The sequence below is a fragment of the Coccomyxa subellipsoidea genome (assembly GCF_000258705.1).
Source record: "Coccomyxa subellipsoidea C-169, whole genome shotgun sequence".
NCBI classification, from domain to species: domain Eukaryota; kingdom Viridiplantae; phylum Chlorophyta; class Trebouxiophyceae; family Coccomyxaceae; genus Coccomyxa; species Coccomyxa subellipsoidea.
This window is the reverse complement of record NW_005178023.1, coordinates 734949-753942: the sequence shown is the minus strand read 5'-3', so window position 1 is coordinate 753942 and position 18994 is coordinate 734949. Positions and strand designations below refer to the sequence as shown.

Below are 18994 nucleotides of genomic sequence, written 5' to 3'. Positions count from 1 at the left end.
TGCCTGTGAAAATTATTTGCAGGCAAGGCAGCCAAATTGTTCCAGAACTTGATAATGCGCCGCCACCACACACAATCAAGGGTCTGCTGATTCAACTCCTTAAGCAAGATGGCACCATGCACAGAGGTGGGGACGCCAGCAATGTCTCTCAGAATTTTCAGGTGAGAGGAGGCCAAGGCAGCCCGGCCCCGCCGGCTGTCGCCACCAGGAAGGCTGCGCAGGCCCCACACCTCACAACCGTAGGAGGCAGTCGGCGGCACACATGCATCATATAGGCGCAACAACAGGCCAGCTGACATGCTGCAATGCAACTTCCCATATTGCTGCTTGAGCTGTGCCCACACACCCCACATGTTCCTGTGAAGCTTGCCAAAGGTGAGATTAATGCCTTGGGCACCGTCAAAAAGGGCACCCAGGTACTCAAACTGCTGAACCCAATGTAAAGGCGCACCACCACAAAGCCATTGAAAAGGTCCTGGCAAACTTGAAGAGAACACCACAATCTTTGTTTTGTCAACACTGATGACCATTCCCGTTTGTTCACAAAACTCAGCAGCTGCATCAATCAAGCGTTGCAAATGAGCAGGTGTGGTGGCGAGCAAAGCAAAGTCATCGGCATAGCCTAGATCTGGTACACAACTGCCAGGACGCAACTGCGGGCCAACCCCAGGGCACCTCTGCAGCAAGTGCCTGTGCAGGCCATCTGCAAACAAGCCAAACAGCGTTGGGCTAAGGGGGCAACCCTGCTTCAATCCTGTCTCAGAGGGCAAACTAGGACCCTTCCTGCTCCCAATCTTAATGGCAACCGTAGAATTGGCATACAAAGACTGAATGGCAGAGAGCAGGTGGCCATCAATGCCCAGGCGACGCAGACTCTCCCAGAGCAACACCCGATTCACTCTGTCATAAGCACCCTTCAGATCAAGAAAGCAACAATACAAGGGCTGCTTAGCATGGTTTTGCCGGTCGATAAAATGCTGCAAGGTGAATAGCTGGTGGGCCGTAGACAGTTTTGGCCTAAAGCCAGCCTGTGTGGCTGCACGCAATCCAGCCCCCTCTGTGTACTTCAGAATACGAGAATTCAATATGCCAGCATACAAGCGCATGATGGGCTCAGTAACGGCAATGGGTCTATAATTGAGCATGTCAAGCTTGCTGCCTTTCTTGTGCACAGGGGTGATCAGGCTACCATTCACAGAGGGTGGCACTTGCCCAGCCACAAATGCAGAGTTCAGCACAGCCACCAAAGCATGCGCCAGGACATTTTCCGGAGGAGGCATGCCTGGCGCCCGCTCATCTTTTGCATACCGAAACAGCTCAGCTGGTAAACCTTGCACTCCGGTGGCACGACCATTGTGTAAACTTTTGAGCCCAGCAAGCACCTCCCCAAGAGAGATGGGTGCATTGAGAGCATCAACATGGGCAACAGGAGCACTGGGCTGGACAGGGAAAGACAAGTGGGGCAGCTCAGCAATGAGTGGCAACTGCAAGTTTGCAACCCGCTTGAGATAGCCAGCCCACAATTGCACTGGCTTGAGCTGCTCAGGTATATCAGACTGCTGAGACTTGAGCCGCTTCCAGAAGGCTCGGGGGTCACTGTGCAAATCATCAAGCAGGCGGCGCAGTTGCGCGAGCCGGTGAGCGCGCCGTTTGTGGCGGACGGTGTTGTGGTAGGCACGCTCCAGCGCGCGCACTTCGGCTGGATCGCCCCCGCACCGCGCGCGGGCGCGGACGTCCCGTTTAAGCTGGCGGCACTCCGAATCGAAGAAGGGCGCGTCGGCACGCGCCTTGCGCTGATGGCGCCCGGTGCGGGCCGGCATGCTGTTCGCGGCTGCGGCCTCCCGGATCCCCGCCTCCAGGGTCTGAAAGGCTGCATCAAGTTCCCCAGCCACAGCATGGCCTGTGCAGGCGTCAAGACTTGCACTGGCAACATTGCGCAAAACAGCAGCATACGCATTCCTATATTGAAGTGCATACATGAAGTGCACCCAAGGAAGCACTTCAGTCCAAGGTTCGGGCTGGAGGAGGTGATGAGGAACATGCATGGGGCGCTATTTGGATTGACCAGACTCTGCACGACGCCCCGATCAAATGGACGGCAGCGAAGCCACAGAATATTACTATCTATACCAAATCATAGAAGCTTTCCATTGCCTACATTGCTGAATTATAATCTCACTAGAGGGGGGCCTTCGCGTAAGTGACAGTCCGTCCTTAGGAGAATCATCCGTCTTTGCAAATTCCTTGTGCACGAGCCATGTAGCGCTTCGAGAAGACGTTCACGACAGTGGCTGCGTTACAAGCCTCGCTATATAATTTGGACGTGCAAGAGCACCTTCGTACGGTACGTTGGATTTTCCTCGTTGGTTGGCCTGGTAAGAGACCTGTTGTATTGTCATTCAAGCATGTGCATTAAAAGGTTGCAAATGGGCTTAAAAGTATTCATGATTTCCATGGATACTTTCAGCATTGAATTTCGAGAGATATCATGCAGGGAAGAGGTTTGGTACTAGCAAGCCATGTGAAGGGGGCCACTGACACCTACAGGGCACGTTTACATCGTGTATGTAGAATGCGAAAGAAACTTGCATGTGCTCCAAAAGTGGATCTTTTCACGCAGGAAAGGTGCCATTTCTTATTACACTTGTGGGATCTCAACGACAAGTGTATAAAAGAAGACAACGCAACTGAACACGCCCCTGGGTAGGGAATCCGCACAAAGTAGCGGCAACAACCGTCAGGAGCTATTCTACGTACTGAAAAATATGGTCAGCCACCTGGACATCAGTCATCCTCCTCAGGACACAGATGCCGCCATCCCATCTCCAGCAGCTCAGGCAAGCTGGGTGCCAGGCTGTAAATCAGGACTCATGCCATTCTCATCAAATCTTGTCTACACTGCGCGCCATGACAACCTTACCCGAAAGCGGCTTTCCTTTGCACATCTACCGCCTTGGTGCGCTCTGAGCAGGTGGGCGAGTGAATGTTGATTGCCTATTGCAGGGGCACAGCATGGTGGGCCCCCCAGGGCCACAAAACGAGGGCAGGAGCCGCGCTGGGGATTGGGATGAGGGCGAGGATGCTCTGATCCCAACGCCGCCGCTGCTGTCCCCCAGGGCCCCAGCCACTCCGAGGTGTGTGCCGAAGTCGCCGCGCTCTCTGGCTGGCTCCTCTGCAGAGCAGCAGCCCCACAGGTGCGTCATTTTGTCCTCCTCCTCTCCTCTACGCGATGTGACACTTCACATGGTCATTCTCAGGGATCTAGAGCGCCCTGCGCAAGAACTTTTCAAGCCTTGTACGGGCACGAGATTTGCTCTAATCTGTCGTTTTGCAGTCCTATAACAGTGGCATCATCCCTGGTCCAGGGACCCACAGGCTGGCATGGCACACGTATTTGTTGTTGAAAGCATGGCTACCAGATTTGAAGGGGCCTTGGGTTGGGCTGTGCAGGGCTGGAGCAACGAGCACCCTGCACAGGAACAAGAGTGGGGGAGTGGGGCACTACCTTGCAGAGGCCTCTGCCAACGGCCACAGCAGCAATGGGTACTTACCTTCCACAGCACTCCCTGACACATGCTCATGCAGGACGAGGCAATTAACGCCTTAGAGCGCGGTGCGTGAGGGGTTGTAGCGGGCATGAGACCACCATAATTTCCGCTCAAAGAGAGATGTCACATTCTAATCAGGCGTTTTATGGTGGTCCCATGCTTGCTTCCAACCCCTGAAACACCGCTCTCTGAGCTGCGCTCAGCAGGTGTCACATGTCCTTCAATCTATCCTGCAGTCGTCTGGAGTTTGCGCAACCGGCGGGCTGGGTCTCTGCGGCGCGTATCAGACATGGTAAAAAAATATTTTTTAGGGCTGAGGGTTGCAAATGGTCGCAGGGGGCACCGCGGCGCGGATCAGAGCGGCTTAAACCCAAAGGGCCCCCAGTTTGAGGTGGAGCTGCGCGCTGTGCCGGCGGCTGCCGAGAACGGCGAGGTGCTGAAAGCCGACGGCCAGCTCAGCGATGACGAGGACGCGGCGCTGACGCGCACGATCGCTGCTTTAGTTTTGAATTTGCGCGGAATCGACCCCGAGATTCGCGAGTCCGGCCTCAACATGCTCTGCCGCCTCGCGCTCCGGCGGTGCGCGTTCCCTCTGCCCTCCCAAAGAAAATGGATGGGACAGTGATTTCAAGCGTTGCACAAGGTTCATTATCCAAGCACAATAAGTGAAGGATGACTGATCAAGCATGATATACTTCCTGTATAATTTCTGCAGTCTGTGTACGTGCACTTGCGACGCCCTTCTGCCCATGTTGCTAGCAGCAAAATTTGGTCCACAGGGTTCTCAACAGAGCACTGACAATTAGCAACATCTCTGGACTCTGGATTTAGATGACTCACATCCCTGTAGCACTTCAGCAGGTAGACGCACAACACAAAATATGGTGTCAGTACCACATAGAGTCTTGCATGCAAGACTCAATCATGCAAAATTAGTCAACAGTGCCTGTGAATGCGTGCGGCAGGGACTGCAAGGACAAGGTGAGGGAGGTGGCTGGGGAGGGGCTGATGCGCCTGGTGCGTTTCCTGGACCCCATGTACTCCGACAGGGGCGAGCGCCTGCGCAGCAAGGCAGCCACAGCACTCGCGCACCTCGCCACCGACAACGAGGCCAACGCCCAGGCCATCCTGAAATTAGGTGTGCCTGCAGGAGTACATCTTAACATGTGACAGCACCCATTGTTGTGCCAGGGGCGTGGATCTCTTAGTGTGTGGTCTTTTTTCGAAGGCTCTACAGGCGGCTCGAACTGCTGCTGAGATCCCAAGGCGGGAACCTTCCCTTCTGTGATCACTTCTTTTGTAAACTGCATGTCTTTGCTGGTGCTGGCACAAGCTCCAACAGCTGCCTTGCAGAGTCGACCGCACCGAGCTGTTCACTTTGACGGTGTGGACTGCGGATTGCTTTGCGCTGATGTGACTTGTACAATGCCTTTGCTGCAGGGGGTGTGGAGGCGCTGACGGCTGTGATGGGCGCGGAGAGTGAGCCTGTGCTGGCGTGTGCCGCCATGCAGGCCTTGACCACCCTGGCTGGCCACGCCAGCGCCCGTCTGGCGGTCCTGCGCGATTCTTCCCTCCTGCCAAACCTCACCCAGCGCCTGGGGCCAGGTACCGCCCTGCGCCCTTACCTCAATGCATGGTGGCAATCTCAGAAGCCAAAGAAGCATTATCGTGCATTTGAACTTACAAGTACACCTGCACTCTTTGTGATGCCAGGAAACAATGCAACACAGTAGGGTTCGACTCGACCCTGAGGTGCCAGCTTGACCTGCACAACCTGATAGGAAAGCCAGGGATGTCTCTCTATGTATGGGGCTCTTGTGCTCTAAATGACGAAAATTGTTGGGTGCTGGTGTGAATGCAAAGCCTGAAAGATCTGTGGCCATCATCAGGGGTGGATGAGGGTGTGATGGAGGCTGCGCTGTGGCTGTTCAGCACGGCTGTCCAGGGGGACAGCAGCGCCCAGAAGCAGGGCCTGAGTGCCCTGCCCGACCTGGTTCGCCTGCTGGACAAAGGTGCATGTCTGCAGACTTACCCTTTCACCACATCTGTTGTCCTGTCTTTTGGTGGCCCAAACTTGCTATGATTTCAGTAGGATACCAGATATGCTGTCAAAGAGGTCCGACCTTTCCCTCCTTCAGGAAAAATCGCTGCTCATTCTCCAGAAGTCAACACTGCATCTATGAGCTGTGAGGGCTTCAGCAAGTTGACTTGCGGAAGACAGGTTATAGCAAGAATATGAAGCTGCGCCAGGGCGGGAAACTTTACGTCCATTTAAGTGTCCTCGGTTGTTTGCATGTGGGCAGGTGCCAGCAGCACGGTGACGGCTGCGGCTGCGGCTGCACTGACCAGCCTGGTGGCAGGGAACGCGCAGGCACAGGCGGCTGCCCACAATGTGGGCGCCCTGCCCGAGCTCATCAGGTGGGCAGGTCCCATCGCTCGTGCTGCCACAGAGAACGAGACCACTCTTCCATCTATATGGAACACTTGCCATTAATCGTTCTGCCAACCCCCTTTTCCCCATTGGTGATCTTGACACATACTGGCATGGGTAAAAAGCACCTGCCTATCAAACACATTCTTACGGTTTCAACATATCTATGCTGCATCTCGACATTGTGATCACAAATGACCTCCCAATTAATCTGAGGGACAGTATTTCCATAGCCAGTTGTGCGTCATATGCTGCGAACAACACATGTTGGCTTGACAAGTTCCATATGCAGGCTGTTAGAACTGGCCATGCCGGAGACAGGGTCACTGACGGAGGGAGCGGTGTTGCCCGTGGCAGCGGAGCGGGCAGTCTGGGCAGTCGCTGAGCTGGCAGCGGGCTGCCCGGCCAATCAGGACGCAGTACGCGAGTTGCACGGCATCGCGCCCCTTGTCTGGCTGCTGGACGGCCCTGCAGATTCCATGATCACAATTGGTGAGCAGCTTGCAATGCTTCTCACTGGGGAGAGTTTTACAATGAGGTTGTGGAGCACCACTTGATTTCCTTGACAGTATGGGGCCTAAAGTGCAAGGAAGCCATGAAGGCGGCAAGACTTTGCTGGAATTTTGGCTTTGAGGGGCCTCGGCAGCATGTCGCGAGACATGCACGAGTCTTCGGCTCTGTGCCATGCTCTCGGGACAGGATGCATGTTCTTGAGGATTCTCTATGTTTCAAGTGAAATGATGTGTGTGCTGGTCACGTGAGCAATGCATAGACTCTCACTTCAGGAAGCAATGAGCGGCGCAGGTGCGGCTGGGGCGCTGTGCAACCTTGCGGAGAGCAACCCAGAGAACCAGTCGGCGATCACATGCACTGCCGCACTGGACGCTTTTCCCCGGCTGCTGCGGGAGGGGCTCGCATCCCACAGCTTCATCGTTGAGGTCCGCTCCCTTTCACACCGTGCGCCTGCATGGCTATGAATGTCGGCGAGCCCCCATGCAAGCAACTTGTTCAGTCATCTCTGCCATGACGCCACTAAGTGACCCATGCGCTTGATAAACAACAAGCAGGGCCTTCCCTTGTTGATGAGACCTGATGGCATCTACTCAAACACGCCTGAACAACATAAGCAGATAAGGATGGATTTTATTCATCTGTCACTCCAGGTCGTTCCCTCCCTTGTGACAGCAAGTGTGCTGACATGAGCGCGCATGTGCCGGCAGGTGGTGGCGTGGTGCATGCAGCACCTGGCGCAGGGCTCCCCGGAGGCGCGCGACGCGATGCGCGAGGCCGGAGCGCTGCCAGTCTTAGTAAGCGTGCTGGACAGCGCGGATCCCCAAAGCGCGCGCGCCGCCTGGGCCGTCTCAGCGCTCGCCGCCGACTGCCCCGCCAACCGCGCCGCCTTCCGGTGCGGCACTATATTTACCAGAGAGAAAACAAAGAAGAGATTATATTAGTGGTGAAGGGATTTTCATGGAAGCAGCTGTTATGCTCCAAACGGGTGTCAAGATTGGCGGGTTTCTGGCCTTTTCCGTTGCCAAACTATGAGGATGGAGGGTCTTGGGTTGATGGCAGCGCACTTGTACTTGCTGTAAGACAACTGGGTGGCCTCCAGCGCTGCCCAGAATAAAGGCCACAGTGCATTGCTCGTTGTCAATTGATCAAGCATCCTGTGTAATCATGTGCAGGGATGCTGGCGCGCTGCCGCGGCTGGTGCGCATGCTGTCCTCGGGCGATGAGAGCGGCCTCACCGCCGCAGCCGTGTGGGCGCTCCTGCAGCTTGCTGGGGACTGCCCCGAAAACAAAAAGGTGCGAACTGCCCTTTTCCGCTGCAGATGCACCCTGAAATTGCATCTCATCACCCTGCATTAATTTTCTTTTTTAAGAGATTGCTTTTATTGAGCTAGCTCTTGCTCGCTGTTGGCCGGGCAACATCCCAGGCATTCTGGGTGAAGAGGCCACTTTGGATGCATCGGCATTAAAGTAATTAGCACCGCTGATTTTTCTGCCATCTGATGCACATATTTCCCTCCTTTGCTGCGCAGGCCATTGCAGCTGCGGGAGCGGTGCCCACCTTTGTGCGTCTGCTACAGTCCAAGAATGAGCTGGTGGCTGAGGGCGCCTCGGAGGCAATGCTGCACATCGTGACCCCCTCGCAGCAGCAGGAGGGGGCCCCTGCCCAGGCGGCCGGCCACGCTGCCCTCAGGGCAGCCGGCGCCATTCCCACCCTGCTCAACCTGGTGTGCACCCTTGTACATGCCTTTTGAGCCTTAAGTCCCTCGCAGTAACTACAACCATCCCGTTCGTGGGCATTGAGCAAATACGACTTGAAGTTGGCAGCCAGGTATCGTGTCATGGGGTAGCAAGACTTGGCCGAGTGTGGCATCTGGCAGCTTGAAGCCCTTATTGAAGCGATTTTGACCTGTCCATCTGCAGCTTTTGTCCGGAACCCATCCACCAGCATGACTGCACATGTATATAGCCGATGAAAGGAGCACAGGTCAATCTAAGCTGCCAAAGCAGTGGTGCGGCTGCGCGTGCAGGTTGAGGGCAGCCCGGACAAGGCATCAGCGGTGACGGCGCTAGGGACGCTGCAGAACCTGGCAGCGGAGAGCGCCGCCAACAAGGACGCCATCCGCGAAGCCGGAGGCATTCCTGTTCTTATCAACCTCGTCGAAGCGGCGCCCGAAACGCAGGTAAGCTGCCTGTTTTGGTCCCATGCACTATAATCCATGTGTCCCTAAGTCCTAAACACCTCATTCACAATTCTAAGTGGGCTTCCAAGGTCTCTCGATGCTTCAGCTCACTGTGAGGAGTTGAAATGAAGCAGGGATCGAAGGGAATGAGCGCAGTTTGATAAATGCATGATGGCACCTTTATTACTGCTTGCCGAGCCCATCTCCCCTGTTTTGTTCTCGCATGCATAGATACACATCAGTGGTGCAGCAGTCCAGTCAGGTATGCTGACCGGACGCTGACTGGACCCTCCGCAGGCGGCTGACGTGGCGGTGGAGGCGCTGGCAAACCTGATGGCCAGCTGCACGGCGAATCGGGAGGCGGTGCGCGCGGCCGGGGGCGTTCCTGTCCTGGTGCGCCTGCTGGGGGCCGGCCCCTGGAAGGACATCACCGAGCGCGCCACCAGCGCCATCGCCGAACTTGTGCACACCTGCCCACAAAATCAGACCCAGGTGCGCTTTGCCCGCCTCAAGATTCTTCTGTACAGATTTGAGGGCCCTACTTCCTCTCAGTGAAATGAAAGCGTGTGGAAATGTGTCAGTGTATAAATCCGGTGAAAGACAGCAATGGTGCATCTTGGACAAAGAATATGACACCTGCACAATGATTAGCACGCTTGAGAACAACAAGCATTAGTTGCACCACTCCCTGTCACATCCACACAGTGGCACATACCGGCAGCGCGTGGCATGCATGGTGCCATGGCAGGAGAGCACGAGCTATATCATCTGAAGCCACAGCAGGGCCAGGAGGATGTAATTTACATAGCAGCTCCTGAGTCTGTCGCCTTTTAGCCAGCCAGCGCTGAGATGTGGGATCCTCTTGGCAGGTGATCAGAGAGGGCGGTGCGGCGGCACTGATAGCGTTGCTGAAGGCAGGCCCCAATCACCCGCTCACGCCGCATGCAGCCAGGGCGCTCCAGGCTTTGGCCTGCCGCCATCCAGAGGCCCAGGTGGGATATCCCCTTTCCAAGCCCTCCTCTGAAGCAGTGCATGGAAGCATCTGCATGCACACACTGTCAGTAAAAGGCGGAATCCCGATTTCATGCAGCGAAGGTGGACGCTGGTGCTGCAGAGCCGCCATGTTCCCCAGCTCAGGCCCAGCGCAATTCCTGGCAGCTGCCTGTGACTCAGCTGCCTTCCCAATGCAATGTTTCTCTCTTTTCCGCGACGTTTATACCGCTTCACTTGTCGCACTCGTCACGGCAAAGAGTGAAGCGGTAAATTGGGCAGGCAGCTTGCGACACTCTGTTATGACACCGGGGTACCATGCATGCAATAGGAATCCTGCCCTCACCAATGCATCCAAAAAGGTGCGCAACATGAATACTTTGAAATCACTAACAATATCTTTGAAAGCTTTGCGTGGGGGCTGCGCAGGGGGCGATTATATCGGAGGGGGGTGTGGAGGCGCTGGTGAGGCTGCTGGAGGGGGGTCCAGTCAGCGCGGGGACGGCTGCAGCGGTGTGGGCGCTGATGGAGCTGTGCGTGCGCAACCCAGGCGGCCAGCACGCGCTCATGCACCACGGAGGCCTGGAAAAGGTGTGCCCTTCCTATTTATTTTTTAGCCAGACACAGGGCCTGAAAATTTGGCCAAATGACCCAGTGTGTTCCTTGACATCATGCATGTGCTGCTCGTGCTGCGCAAGCGCAGCAAGCACAATTACAACGCACGGCAAACGATCCTATCCAGCAAGACGCCGGCCCCCTGTGAGGCATTTGTTTTCGCATGTTGCCGCAGAAAAATCAAGGTGCTCTATCCCACCTTGTATTTAAGGGGACCTCATGGTGAAGATGCACACCTGTAATCCTTCAAGGGAGCCCGTAGTCGTACGAAGGCTGTCAGGCTTGCTGACGCCTATGTTTTAGTTACTGTTGGCTCAGCACCCATGTTAAACAACCTCACGCAGGCTGCCGGCATCCCTGTCAGCCATCGCACGACTTTAGGCACCTTCGGTTCTCTCAGACTTCACAGCAGAACTTCTGAGAATAGACAACATCTATTGTTGCAGGCGCCTTTGATGTGCTTGATAGTGTAAGAACATGAGGTTCTGCTGCTAGGTGATCGGGCTGCTGGGGTCTGGGCCGCACATGCCCATCACAGCGGCGGCGGCCTGGGCGCTGTTCGCAGCAACGCAGTCCAACACAGAAACTCGCGATGCAGCCTTTGCCGCCGGAGCACTTGAGCCATTGCTGCTTCTTGTCGAGGGGAGCGGCGCACAGGTGCGCTGACTATTCCCTCACCTCAGTGCAAAGGTCAATTGTGCATTTGCTCTCAGAGACCGAGCTAGATGATTTGTTTGTCATCTGCATTGGCACTTGCATGTCTACGTGGCAGCTTTCAGTAGGCCCTGCCCTTAGGTATAGTGCAGAGTCCCCATCGGTGCAATCGCTCTGGGCAGGCTTTCTTTCATGCCAACTGTTCTCTCAGTTGGCACTCTGTGAAAGAGTTTCTCTTGAGGCATCATGAGCCCCTGGATACCCGATGACCTGTTTTCAGAATCCTCCGGCGTTATTTGCATTAGAGTTCAGAAATTTAGAATTCAAGGTTGAGGGATGTGTTGTGCATGGGAGCAGGCTGCGGTGGAGGGCGCATTGAGCAGCCTGGCCAATTTGGCGGACGGCTGCCCGGAGGTACGCCGCTCGGCAGGGGAGGCTGGGGCCATAGAGCTGCTCGTTACCTGCCTCCAGAGCGCACAGAATGGTGAGCCCACCATGATTCAGCAGCACTCCCCAAAGGAAGAGTTTGAGTGCCGAAAGTGCCTCCTACCTTCAGCACGTCATGAATGCCGAGCTCAAGCAGCAGAGGCAAAATAACACTGCCAAGAGGTCAAGGGGAAATATGAGGACCTCATCAATCATCATATCAATCAGCGCAGCATGACGAGGATGCCCTTTTTAAAAGGCAGAATTATGAAAGAAAGTTGTCAAATGATGCAAATAAGCTAGACCCTGCAGGCAAGGGACCACCCCTGCCACGATTCAAACGTGTACAGTCTTGAAAATTGTGATGATGTACCCCTTGTGTTGGATGCATTTTATTGCACCGTATACATTGTGGAGCTTGAAAAAGGCGAGGAAGCGACATATGTTTGCATGGCTGCAGGCAAGGGAACGCTGCGCATGACGGAGCTGGCGGCGCACGCGCTGCGCACGCTGGCATTCGATGACGTGGCGAACCAGGATGCGGCGCGCGCGGCCGGGGCCCTGCACTTATTAACGGCGCAGCTGCGCTCGGTCGGCACCACGGCGCAGCGCGGCAAGGAGCGGCAGGCCCGCCGCGAGAACGCCATCCTGGCCGCCGTGCGCGCTGTTCATGCATTAGCCCGCTCCAACGTCGCCAACCAGGTGCATTTCCACAGGAGGCTGTTGAATTTGGGTCGACCACTTGCCCTCACTCCCTGTAGGATCCTGTGCTTGCGCTCCTGATGTGCGAGCTGCTGCGGTCATAGTCCCCGCTATAAGTTTGTGCGTAAATACTAAAGAAATGGAGGGATGGGGCGGTGTGGTGCATGTCTTGAGAGAAGGAAGGGCATATTTCCATATGTGGTGTGGGGTGTGAGGTGGGACTTGGGGAATTTGTTTGTGAAATTTTTAGCTGGACCCAAAGGCACTGGCTTGACCTCCAAGTTAGGCGACCTTTACAAGAAATTTAATTCGCGATGCCAAGACATGCCTGGCTTTGTGTGAGGGGCACTTTGTCACTTTGACATCTTAAAGACAAGGTTTGGAGAGCCTCAGTATATGCATGTGGCAGGATGAGCTGCTGGCGGAGGGTGCAGTGCAAGAGCTGGTGGCCTGCCTGGTCCGATCAGGCGACAAGCCCGTGGCGGAGTATGCTGCATCTGCTCTGCTCGTGCTGTCGCACAATCACCCAGGTGCGGCCTTACGGGCGGCTTATCACCCCATAACTTGAACAGGAATTACTGATGCAGTACCCCCTGATGTAGACAATTCACAGCACACACAAAATGCTGCAGTGGCTTCTGATGTCTTCTCTAATATCCGTTTTGGATATACTCAGACACCGTCCTCCTCTTGACGAGCAGTGCCCAAATGAAAGGTTGCTGCACCTCACGGCAACGGCACCTCTTTGTGTCGAGGTAGCAGCGCTGCCTTTGGTCTGTGCAGGCAGCAAAGGCATTTGGTGACCTGGGGAGAAATTGTTGTGGTGTGTTAATGGCAGGCGTGAAGGCGGCAGTCGCGGCGAGCGGTGGCATAGCTGCGCTAGTGGCGCTGATCGCGCGGCGGCCGGCCGATGACCGAGCGGCGGAGCCGGCGGCCGGCGCGCTCGCCAATCTCGCACATGACTCGCCCGGCAACGCGGCGGCCATCGCCGCGGCCGGTGGCGTGCCGCCGTTAGTGGCGCTGCTGGGCGCCCCAGCCGAGCGCAAGACGCCCGAGTGGGCCGCGCTCACTATCCAATACACTGCTCAGCACCACCGGCCCTCCCAGGTGCGTGGGGACTCTCTTACCCAAAAATTACTCTGCATACACTCTCAATTGTATCCTGAGAAGAGGAAGGGGAGAGGGTCACAAAACACATCGGTTGTACAGCGAGCACTGAAAGAACCTTGATTGCCCTATAGTGAAACAGTGCTGCTGCAGTTCAAATGTTAAGCAAAGAGCTCACGATGTCATGTGGGATTCACAGCTGCCCACAGCGCCATCACGATGCAGATTGCTTGACACGCTCCGCAAGGAATGCTGCGATGCTTGTACCGGTAATTCTGTTACCTATTCCGAAAACCGCGACAAGGGACGCAGAGCTTGAGGCTGGCATGAGCGCCACAGGAACCTTCTGTACAGACACCGTACTGCACTGCTTCTGTTCAGCAGCAATTGTGCCAGACAGGCTTGGCGCTGGTGCCCCGCAGGCCAGCTTCAAAAAGGTGGGCGCAGTGCCTGCGCTGACTAAGCTCGTCGGCTACGGGCCGGGGAGCGCCGCGGCCGCCGCTGCCGCGCGTGCTCTGCTCGTTCTGGCGTATGACTACGAGAAACTTCTTCACTGGCTCTGAGAACCGGTCTCACGTGCGCTGGTTGGGCAATCGATGTACTGTTCTGCTTACCGATGTCTGGACCACTGTACGGTGTGGCCCAGGCTCTCTTCTGGTTACAGCGCAGGTTGGTACCAACTGTGTCTGCCAAGCTCCCTGTGTTCTGACTGTTCTGGCACTGGCCCTCAAGCAAAGCACTCCTGACACAAGTTGGGACCCGATCTTTGCTGCAATCCTCTTGTCTGCCCTTGAAGTTGAGGTCCATGCAGGTTGACTATAAGCGAGTAAGTGTCACTTAATTCTCTTTGCCCCGGCAGGACGAGGTCAGGAGTATGCATGGCATAGAGGCGGCTGTGGATCTGCTGCTGGCAGACCCATGCCCAGTCCCTACAGACGCAGCAACCCACCTCCTGGCTGCACTGGCACAGGACAACAGCCGCAATGTGGTGGGCATTGAGCGCTGCAGCGGCGTCCAAGCCCTTGTGGACACCCTCAGGCGTGGGCTACAAGGTAGATAATGCCATTGCTCTCCAATGATGCCATTAGCTGGCCAGACAGCGAGGTAGCACTTGTTGTATGATGTGCGCCAGCATGGCCTACAAAAGATTGCAGACATTGTGGATTTCAGATTCCGGATTCTGCTGATGCAAATTTATTTGAAGGATGATCTCTGTGAATACGGTAAGATCGGTAAAGAGCCAAAAGAATTTCCTGCAAGGGTGTACGCGCGGTTGGCCCTCAAACTGTCTGGGTATTAGTCCCCTGCCCACTATGCTGGCCAGAGTAGTGAAGCACTGGTTTGCGGTCCTGGGTGACTGCATGGCACTGGCTGCAGGCCTCATATGTTGCGCTCACAGGTGAAGAGGAGGATGCGGTCATTGTAGCTGCACTCTCCACGCTGACCAGGCTAGCACAGCACAGCAGGCACTGCAGGGATGCTGTGCGTCTGGCCGGCGGCGTTTCTGTCATCACTGGGACACTGGCAGCCTGCAGCAGCAGGCTGGAAGCTGCCGGGGAAGCTGCCGCATGCCTCGGGGCAGTGGCCACAGAAAATCTGGAAAATCAGGTGCGCGCAGCACATTTGACATGCAAGCAGTGTAGGAATCCAAACAGCATGGACTCTCGCTGCCAAACACAGATGCAACTGTGATAGTACAGTTGTGTACTGAAGACTTGGGGGGTCTTCCTAAGGTGGCTATTGGTGAGGACGGGGCTGTGGAGCTCTTAGTCAGAGCTGCAGAAGCTTCCAGCGGCTGCAGGGGTCTGCAGCAGCGCTTCCTGTCTGCTCTTTGGAGCGTCAGCAGATTGCACCCTCACAACAGGTAGACCGACGCTCATGCGCTCAGAATTTGAATGCAAAAGGCCTCTCATCGTGAATGTACCAGTCCCTGCCAGTCAGTGTACTGGATTCTTTGGTTGCTACTGACTATGAAAATGGCCTCTAGGATGCGCATTGAGGAGGCTGGAGGGGCGGCTCTTTTACAGGAGGTCAACCAATTGGGGGAGCTGCATGACAGAGGGTCGACATCTCCACTTGCGCTGCTCAGCGCAGCCACCATTGGCTTCCTCTGTTATGAGGCCTGCCGCGAGCTGTATGCCCAAGTGCGCGCGCTGTTTGCCTGATCAGCGTGCGAGTCAGGACGAGCATGCATGTGTGTGGTCTGTGGGATATCATGGGAACCCATGTCAATGCAATTGCAAGGCTCCGCTTGAGTGCCAATGCTGATGGTTAGAAGTTGCAAGGTGAAATACACGTGTCACTCGTGTGTGGCATAGGACATGCTTTCGAGCACCTGCTGATCACCTCTGGACGCAACTTGCAGTTGCAAGCCAGTCTTGTAATCCTCAGTATGGGAGGATCCGGTTGGTGTAGTTGCCGTGCATGCACTTAGTGGGCATTGGTCAATCAGTTATTTGCAGCTCTTCAATGCACGACCTGTGGACCGTTGACCATCGGTGCCAGATCTGGCAACGTGCCCAGATAGAAGCTGAGGTGTGACAACTCGTTGCCACCAAGAAACGAAGCGTCTTGTCATTCTTGCTGTAAAAATTCGTTGCCTTTCTGCGCTACCAGAAATTGCGTGCCAAAGTCTGCGCACAGAGCATTAAAGGCACGAACGGTGATCAGTGACGAACCAGTGGTATAATTTCTTTTGCAGTGCCATAAGCGACAGGACCTGCACATAAAGCTCAGATCTGAAATGGTAGAGACGATAACAGCAAGCTGATACAATCCCAGAAAGCAACATGTCGTAGAGCTAGGCCACGTTCCACTACTATACAGGGGATTCCACCACAACAAGTGTGCCAGACGTCAGCCCTTCTTCTGAGACTGGAGTCAGAACAAAGATTTTAAGGAAATGTCAAAGTATGTGAGACTGTCCCATGAGATCAGCCTCCCCGATGGCTCTCTGCCAGAATTTTCTCCACCATTTGCCACAGAGTACGAGCTCAATCCAACGACGAGATGGGGAAAGGTGAGGACCTCGACAAGCTTCGATCGACTTAAAAAACCTTCTGGATCTCATGTCACCTGGATAGTATTTCAGGTCCGGAGATGTCACCCTTCAGAAGTGTGATCTGGGCAGCAATGTTGTTGTGGGTCACTTCTCCTGCGTGCATGTGGATTTTGCGGTCTAGCATGATGGCAGGTGCCTATTATTTGCTCTGATGGAGATCCACATCCTGTCATATGGTATGCTGTGGTTGATTGGGCCTCCATGCACTGCTCATGTGGCTGTAACTTGGTGGTTCAGTTCAAGCAGTGGTGGCGGGTGAGGATAATGGGGGAGCCAGCAGAACCGGTGCCTCCAAGCGGATATATGACACTGATACCTCTCAATGGTACCACCCTCACCCTCTGCTTTTCCTTAACAGGATCCAACGCCACGCTATTTCATGCTGAACTCAGAAGGCATTAGCTTTTGTCCTTCACTGAATGTTGAGGGTGCATGCTGCAGATGCCAGGCTGAAGCCTCAGAGGAAGCTGCTCTTCTTCAGCTGCATGGTGAGCAGCCAGCACTCCATAACAGCTCTCCTGCAGACGCGCAGATGCACAAGCAACTCACAGCATGGCATGCTGCCATCTCGGGGATTTCTGACGGTGATTGGTGCCGCAGATGCTGTTTGTGGTGGCTGCAATGGCGGCCACATTCCTGCTGGTGCCACGGGGTTTCAGCGCAGGCGAGATTGACATCCAGTCAGACCACATGTCCTGGAACACCACCAAGGGCACCTACCAGCTCAACCTGCTCGCCAGCATACCCATCAACAACCCCAACTTCCTGAATGTGCGCACCTTTCTCACCGCACCTCTCTCTCTTCCAAGCTCGACCTTCAATATTTTGCCCTGTTGCATGCATGCTGATTTTCCAAGGCCCATGTTGGCACTCTCAATCTAGTGCACCCGTGCCAACTCTTTTCCACGCAGAAGATCAGCAAGCTCACCTACTGTCTTTGCATCCTTGCCTTGATGTTATCAGTCAGCGTTCATGCCTAGCAGGTCAAGCACCTTTGGACCAGTGCACTACAAGTCGCGTTGATGCTGGAAATAAGGAAAACTATCCTGGTGCAGGCAAAGGTGGAGGGCAACCTGAAGGTGTACTTCTATGACACAGAGGCAGGCTCGCGCGATGTCAAGGCCACCGTCATTCCGGCGCGCACCTTTCCACAGGTGCTCCCTCTTAAAACAATGCCCATTCCCTGAACATGGACGATCTACCTTGTGCACTCGCGCAACCAAAGACTCTTGCCATGTTCTCCTCTGTTTGTTGCGTGGCCGTGGATGGCGGGACTGCTGCAGACTTGCAGCCCTGACCCTTTGATGTGGAGTGTTCGTATGGAGTACTAGGACTGCTGCAGCCCTGCACGGATCCTTGCAGCCCTGCACTGATGATGTCGAGTGCTCACAAGAAGTGGCACGATTGCTGCAGACATGCAAGGGATTTTGCAGCATTGAACTAATGCTGTGGAGTAATCTTGTGGAGCGATGGTGATGCTGATGTATGTGAGAATGGGGTGTGATGCGTCCAGGTGCTGGAGGTGACGGTGGATGCTAGCAATGTGCCGGGGGAATATGCGCTGACAATCCTGAGTGAGTGCGCGGCGTTCCCTCGACGCCTGGTCTTCTTCTTGAAAGGCTCCCTCTCGGTAAGTCACCCACTCTGCATGCTCAACAATCAATCCTCCAATTGCATCTGGCACCAAATTTTTCTCTGAGCGTGCTTCACTGCAACATGATGAGTCAATTGCATTTGACAGCTTCTTCATGGAGGGCAGATCCTGGTCTGTTGCTGTGTTTGCCTGAGCTGTTTCTTGGCTCTGCTTCCTGCCTTTTCGGTTGACAGTTTCAGGACTTGTCCAATTGGCATTACTGCTGCAGAACAGGTATCAAAATAACATTTGTACGCCTGGCTGGCCCCCAGGTGAGGGACTTTTTCCAGAAGGTGGACCTGTCGCCTATCGACACCTACTTCATGATAGACTGCGTCAACGGCGGCAAGGTGCCGGGGCCGGGCCCCCCGGTGGACCCCTCAGACCTGGATTCTGCGCTGCCCACCCCAGTGCACAATGCAGCAGAGGAGCTGCTGCAATGAGCTGCCTCAGATGTGCGCTTGGGGGCGCTGTGTGGTGCTTTATGCCGGCATGCTTGGGTGCGCTGTCACTGGTACACTGCAGCGGGAAGAGCTGCCGCGGCTTGAGTGATGAGCTGTACAGGGCGTGAGGTGTGCGCTGGGGAGCTGTGTGATGGGTGTGATGCATGCTTGGGTATGCTGTCCTTGGTTGCAACAGGGAAGGTTTGGGGCAAAGCAGCGGTGGCAGGGGATTGTGCAGCTTGACGGTGTCAATGATGGTCACGTTGGAGCAGTAAATAGTCATGCAGCATGCAAGCACATGGTGTGCATTTTGCATTGTACAAAAAGCTGAAGGGACGGCTGAGTATATGTACATGTCTATGAATTTGCAAATTGCTGAATTTTTGTGCTGAGGGCAAAGTGCCATGTGCAGCAGTCTGCTAGGAATTACCGGTAATAGGCGTTCTTGCTTCCACGTGGAAAGCACAATGTGAAGCAAACGTGCTTGATGAGTCTTGTTCTATATGCTCATGGTGTGTCGAGACATAGATTGCAGTCAAAGATATCAGGCTAGGAATGGTTCAGATGAATTGCGTTACAAAGCGTGTCTCATGCTGCAGTGGATTAACATTGGAATAATATCATTCCATCGATGCTTTGCGTTCGCCATGAATGCATGTAGATGTTGTGGAAGACCCGTTAAAAGCAACAT

At 54.9% G+C, this 18994-nt stretch overlaps 3 protein-coding genes across 3 annotated transcripts; all 3 read left to right on the top strand.

The window, feature by feature from the left end:
* Positions 1 to 2765: 2765 nt before the first annotated feature.
* On the top strand, positions 2766 to 13729 carry COCSUDRAFT_83592 (hypothetical protein; the record flags this gene model as incomplete). The annotated part of the gene is made up of 23 exons (XM_005643731.1): positions 2766 to 2846; positions 3117 to 3194; positions 3586 to 3617; positions 3885 to 4088; positions 4514 to 4686; positions 4989 to 5153; positions 5438 to 5560; positions 5852 to 5966; positions 6272 to 6471; positions 6784 to 6917; positions 7200 to 7384; positions 7665 to 7785; positions 8022 to 8216; positions 8520 to 8672; positions 8970 to 9164; positions 10092 to 10253; positions 10622 to 10667; positions 10816 to 10934; positions 11289 to 11415; positions 11818 to 12059; positions 12469 to 12589; positions 12898 to 13166; positions 13589 to 13729. 23 exons carry the CDS (start codon positions 2766 to 2768, stop codon positions 13727 to 13729), a joined length of 3381 nt encoding a protein of 1126 aa, XP_005643788.1.
* COCSUDRAFT_54751 (hypothetical protein) lies at positions 13667 to 15769 on the top strand. The gene is made up of 5 exons (XM_005643622.1): positions 13667 to 13835; positions 14026 to 14218; positions 14566 to 14774; positions 14900 to 15030; positions 15154 to 15769. The coding sequence occupies exons 1-5, from the start codon at positions 13698 to 13700 to the stop codon at positions 15329 to 15331; spliced, it is 849 nt and encodes a 282-aa protein (XP_005643679.1). The 5' UTR covers positions 13667 to 13697; the 3' UTR covers positions 15332 to 15769.
* A 609-nt stretch (positions 15770 to 16378) lies between these two features.
* Positions 16379 to 18303, top strand: COCSUDRAFT_59618 (hypothetical protein; the record flags this gene model as incomplete). Its single annotated transcript, XM_005643621.1, has 6 exons — positions 16379 to 16403; positions 16669 to 16715; positions 16828 to 16998; positions 17283 to 17381; positions 17741 to 17857; positions 18133 to 18303. The coding sequence occupies 6 exons, from the start codon at positions 16379 to 16381 to the stop codon at positions 18301 to 18303; spliced, it is 630 nt and encodes a 209-aa protein (XP_005643678.1).
* Positions 18304 to 18994: the final 691 nt, after the last annotated feature.

What these genes read in the sequence shown, in the direction of transcription:
- COCSUDRAFT_54751 (XM_005643622.1), top strand. Translation starts at nt 13,698, where the DNA reads ATGACTACGAGAAACTTCTTCACTGGCTCTGAGAACCGGTCTCACGTG. An exon ending in CTCTTCTGGTTACAGCGCAG is followed by an intron (nt 13,836 to 14,025) that starts GTTGGTACCAAC and finishes TTGCCCCGGCAG; the next exon opens with GACGAGGTCAGGAGTATGCA. An exon ending in CCTCAGGCGTGGGCTACAAG is followed by an intron (nt 14,219 to 14,565) that starts GTAGATAATGCC and finishes TTGCGCTCACAG; the next exon opens with GTGAAGAGGAGGATGCGGTC.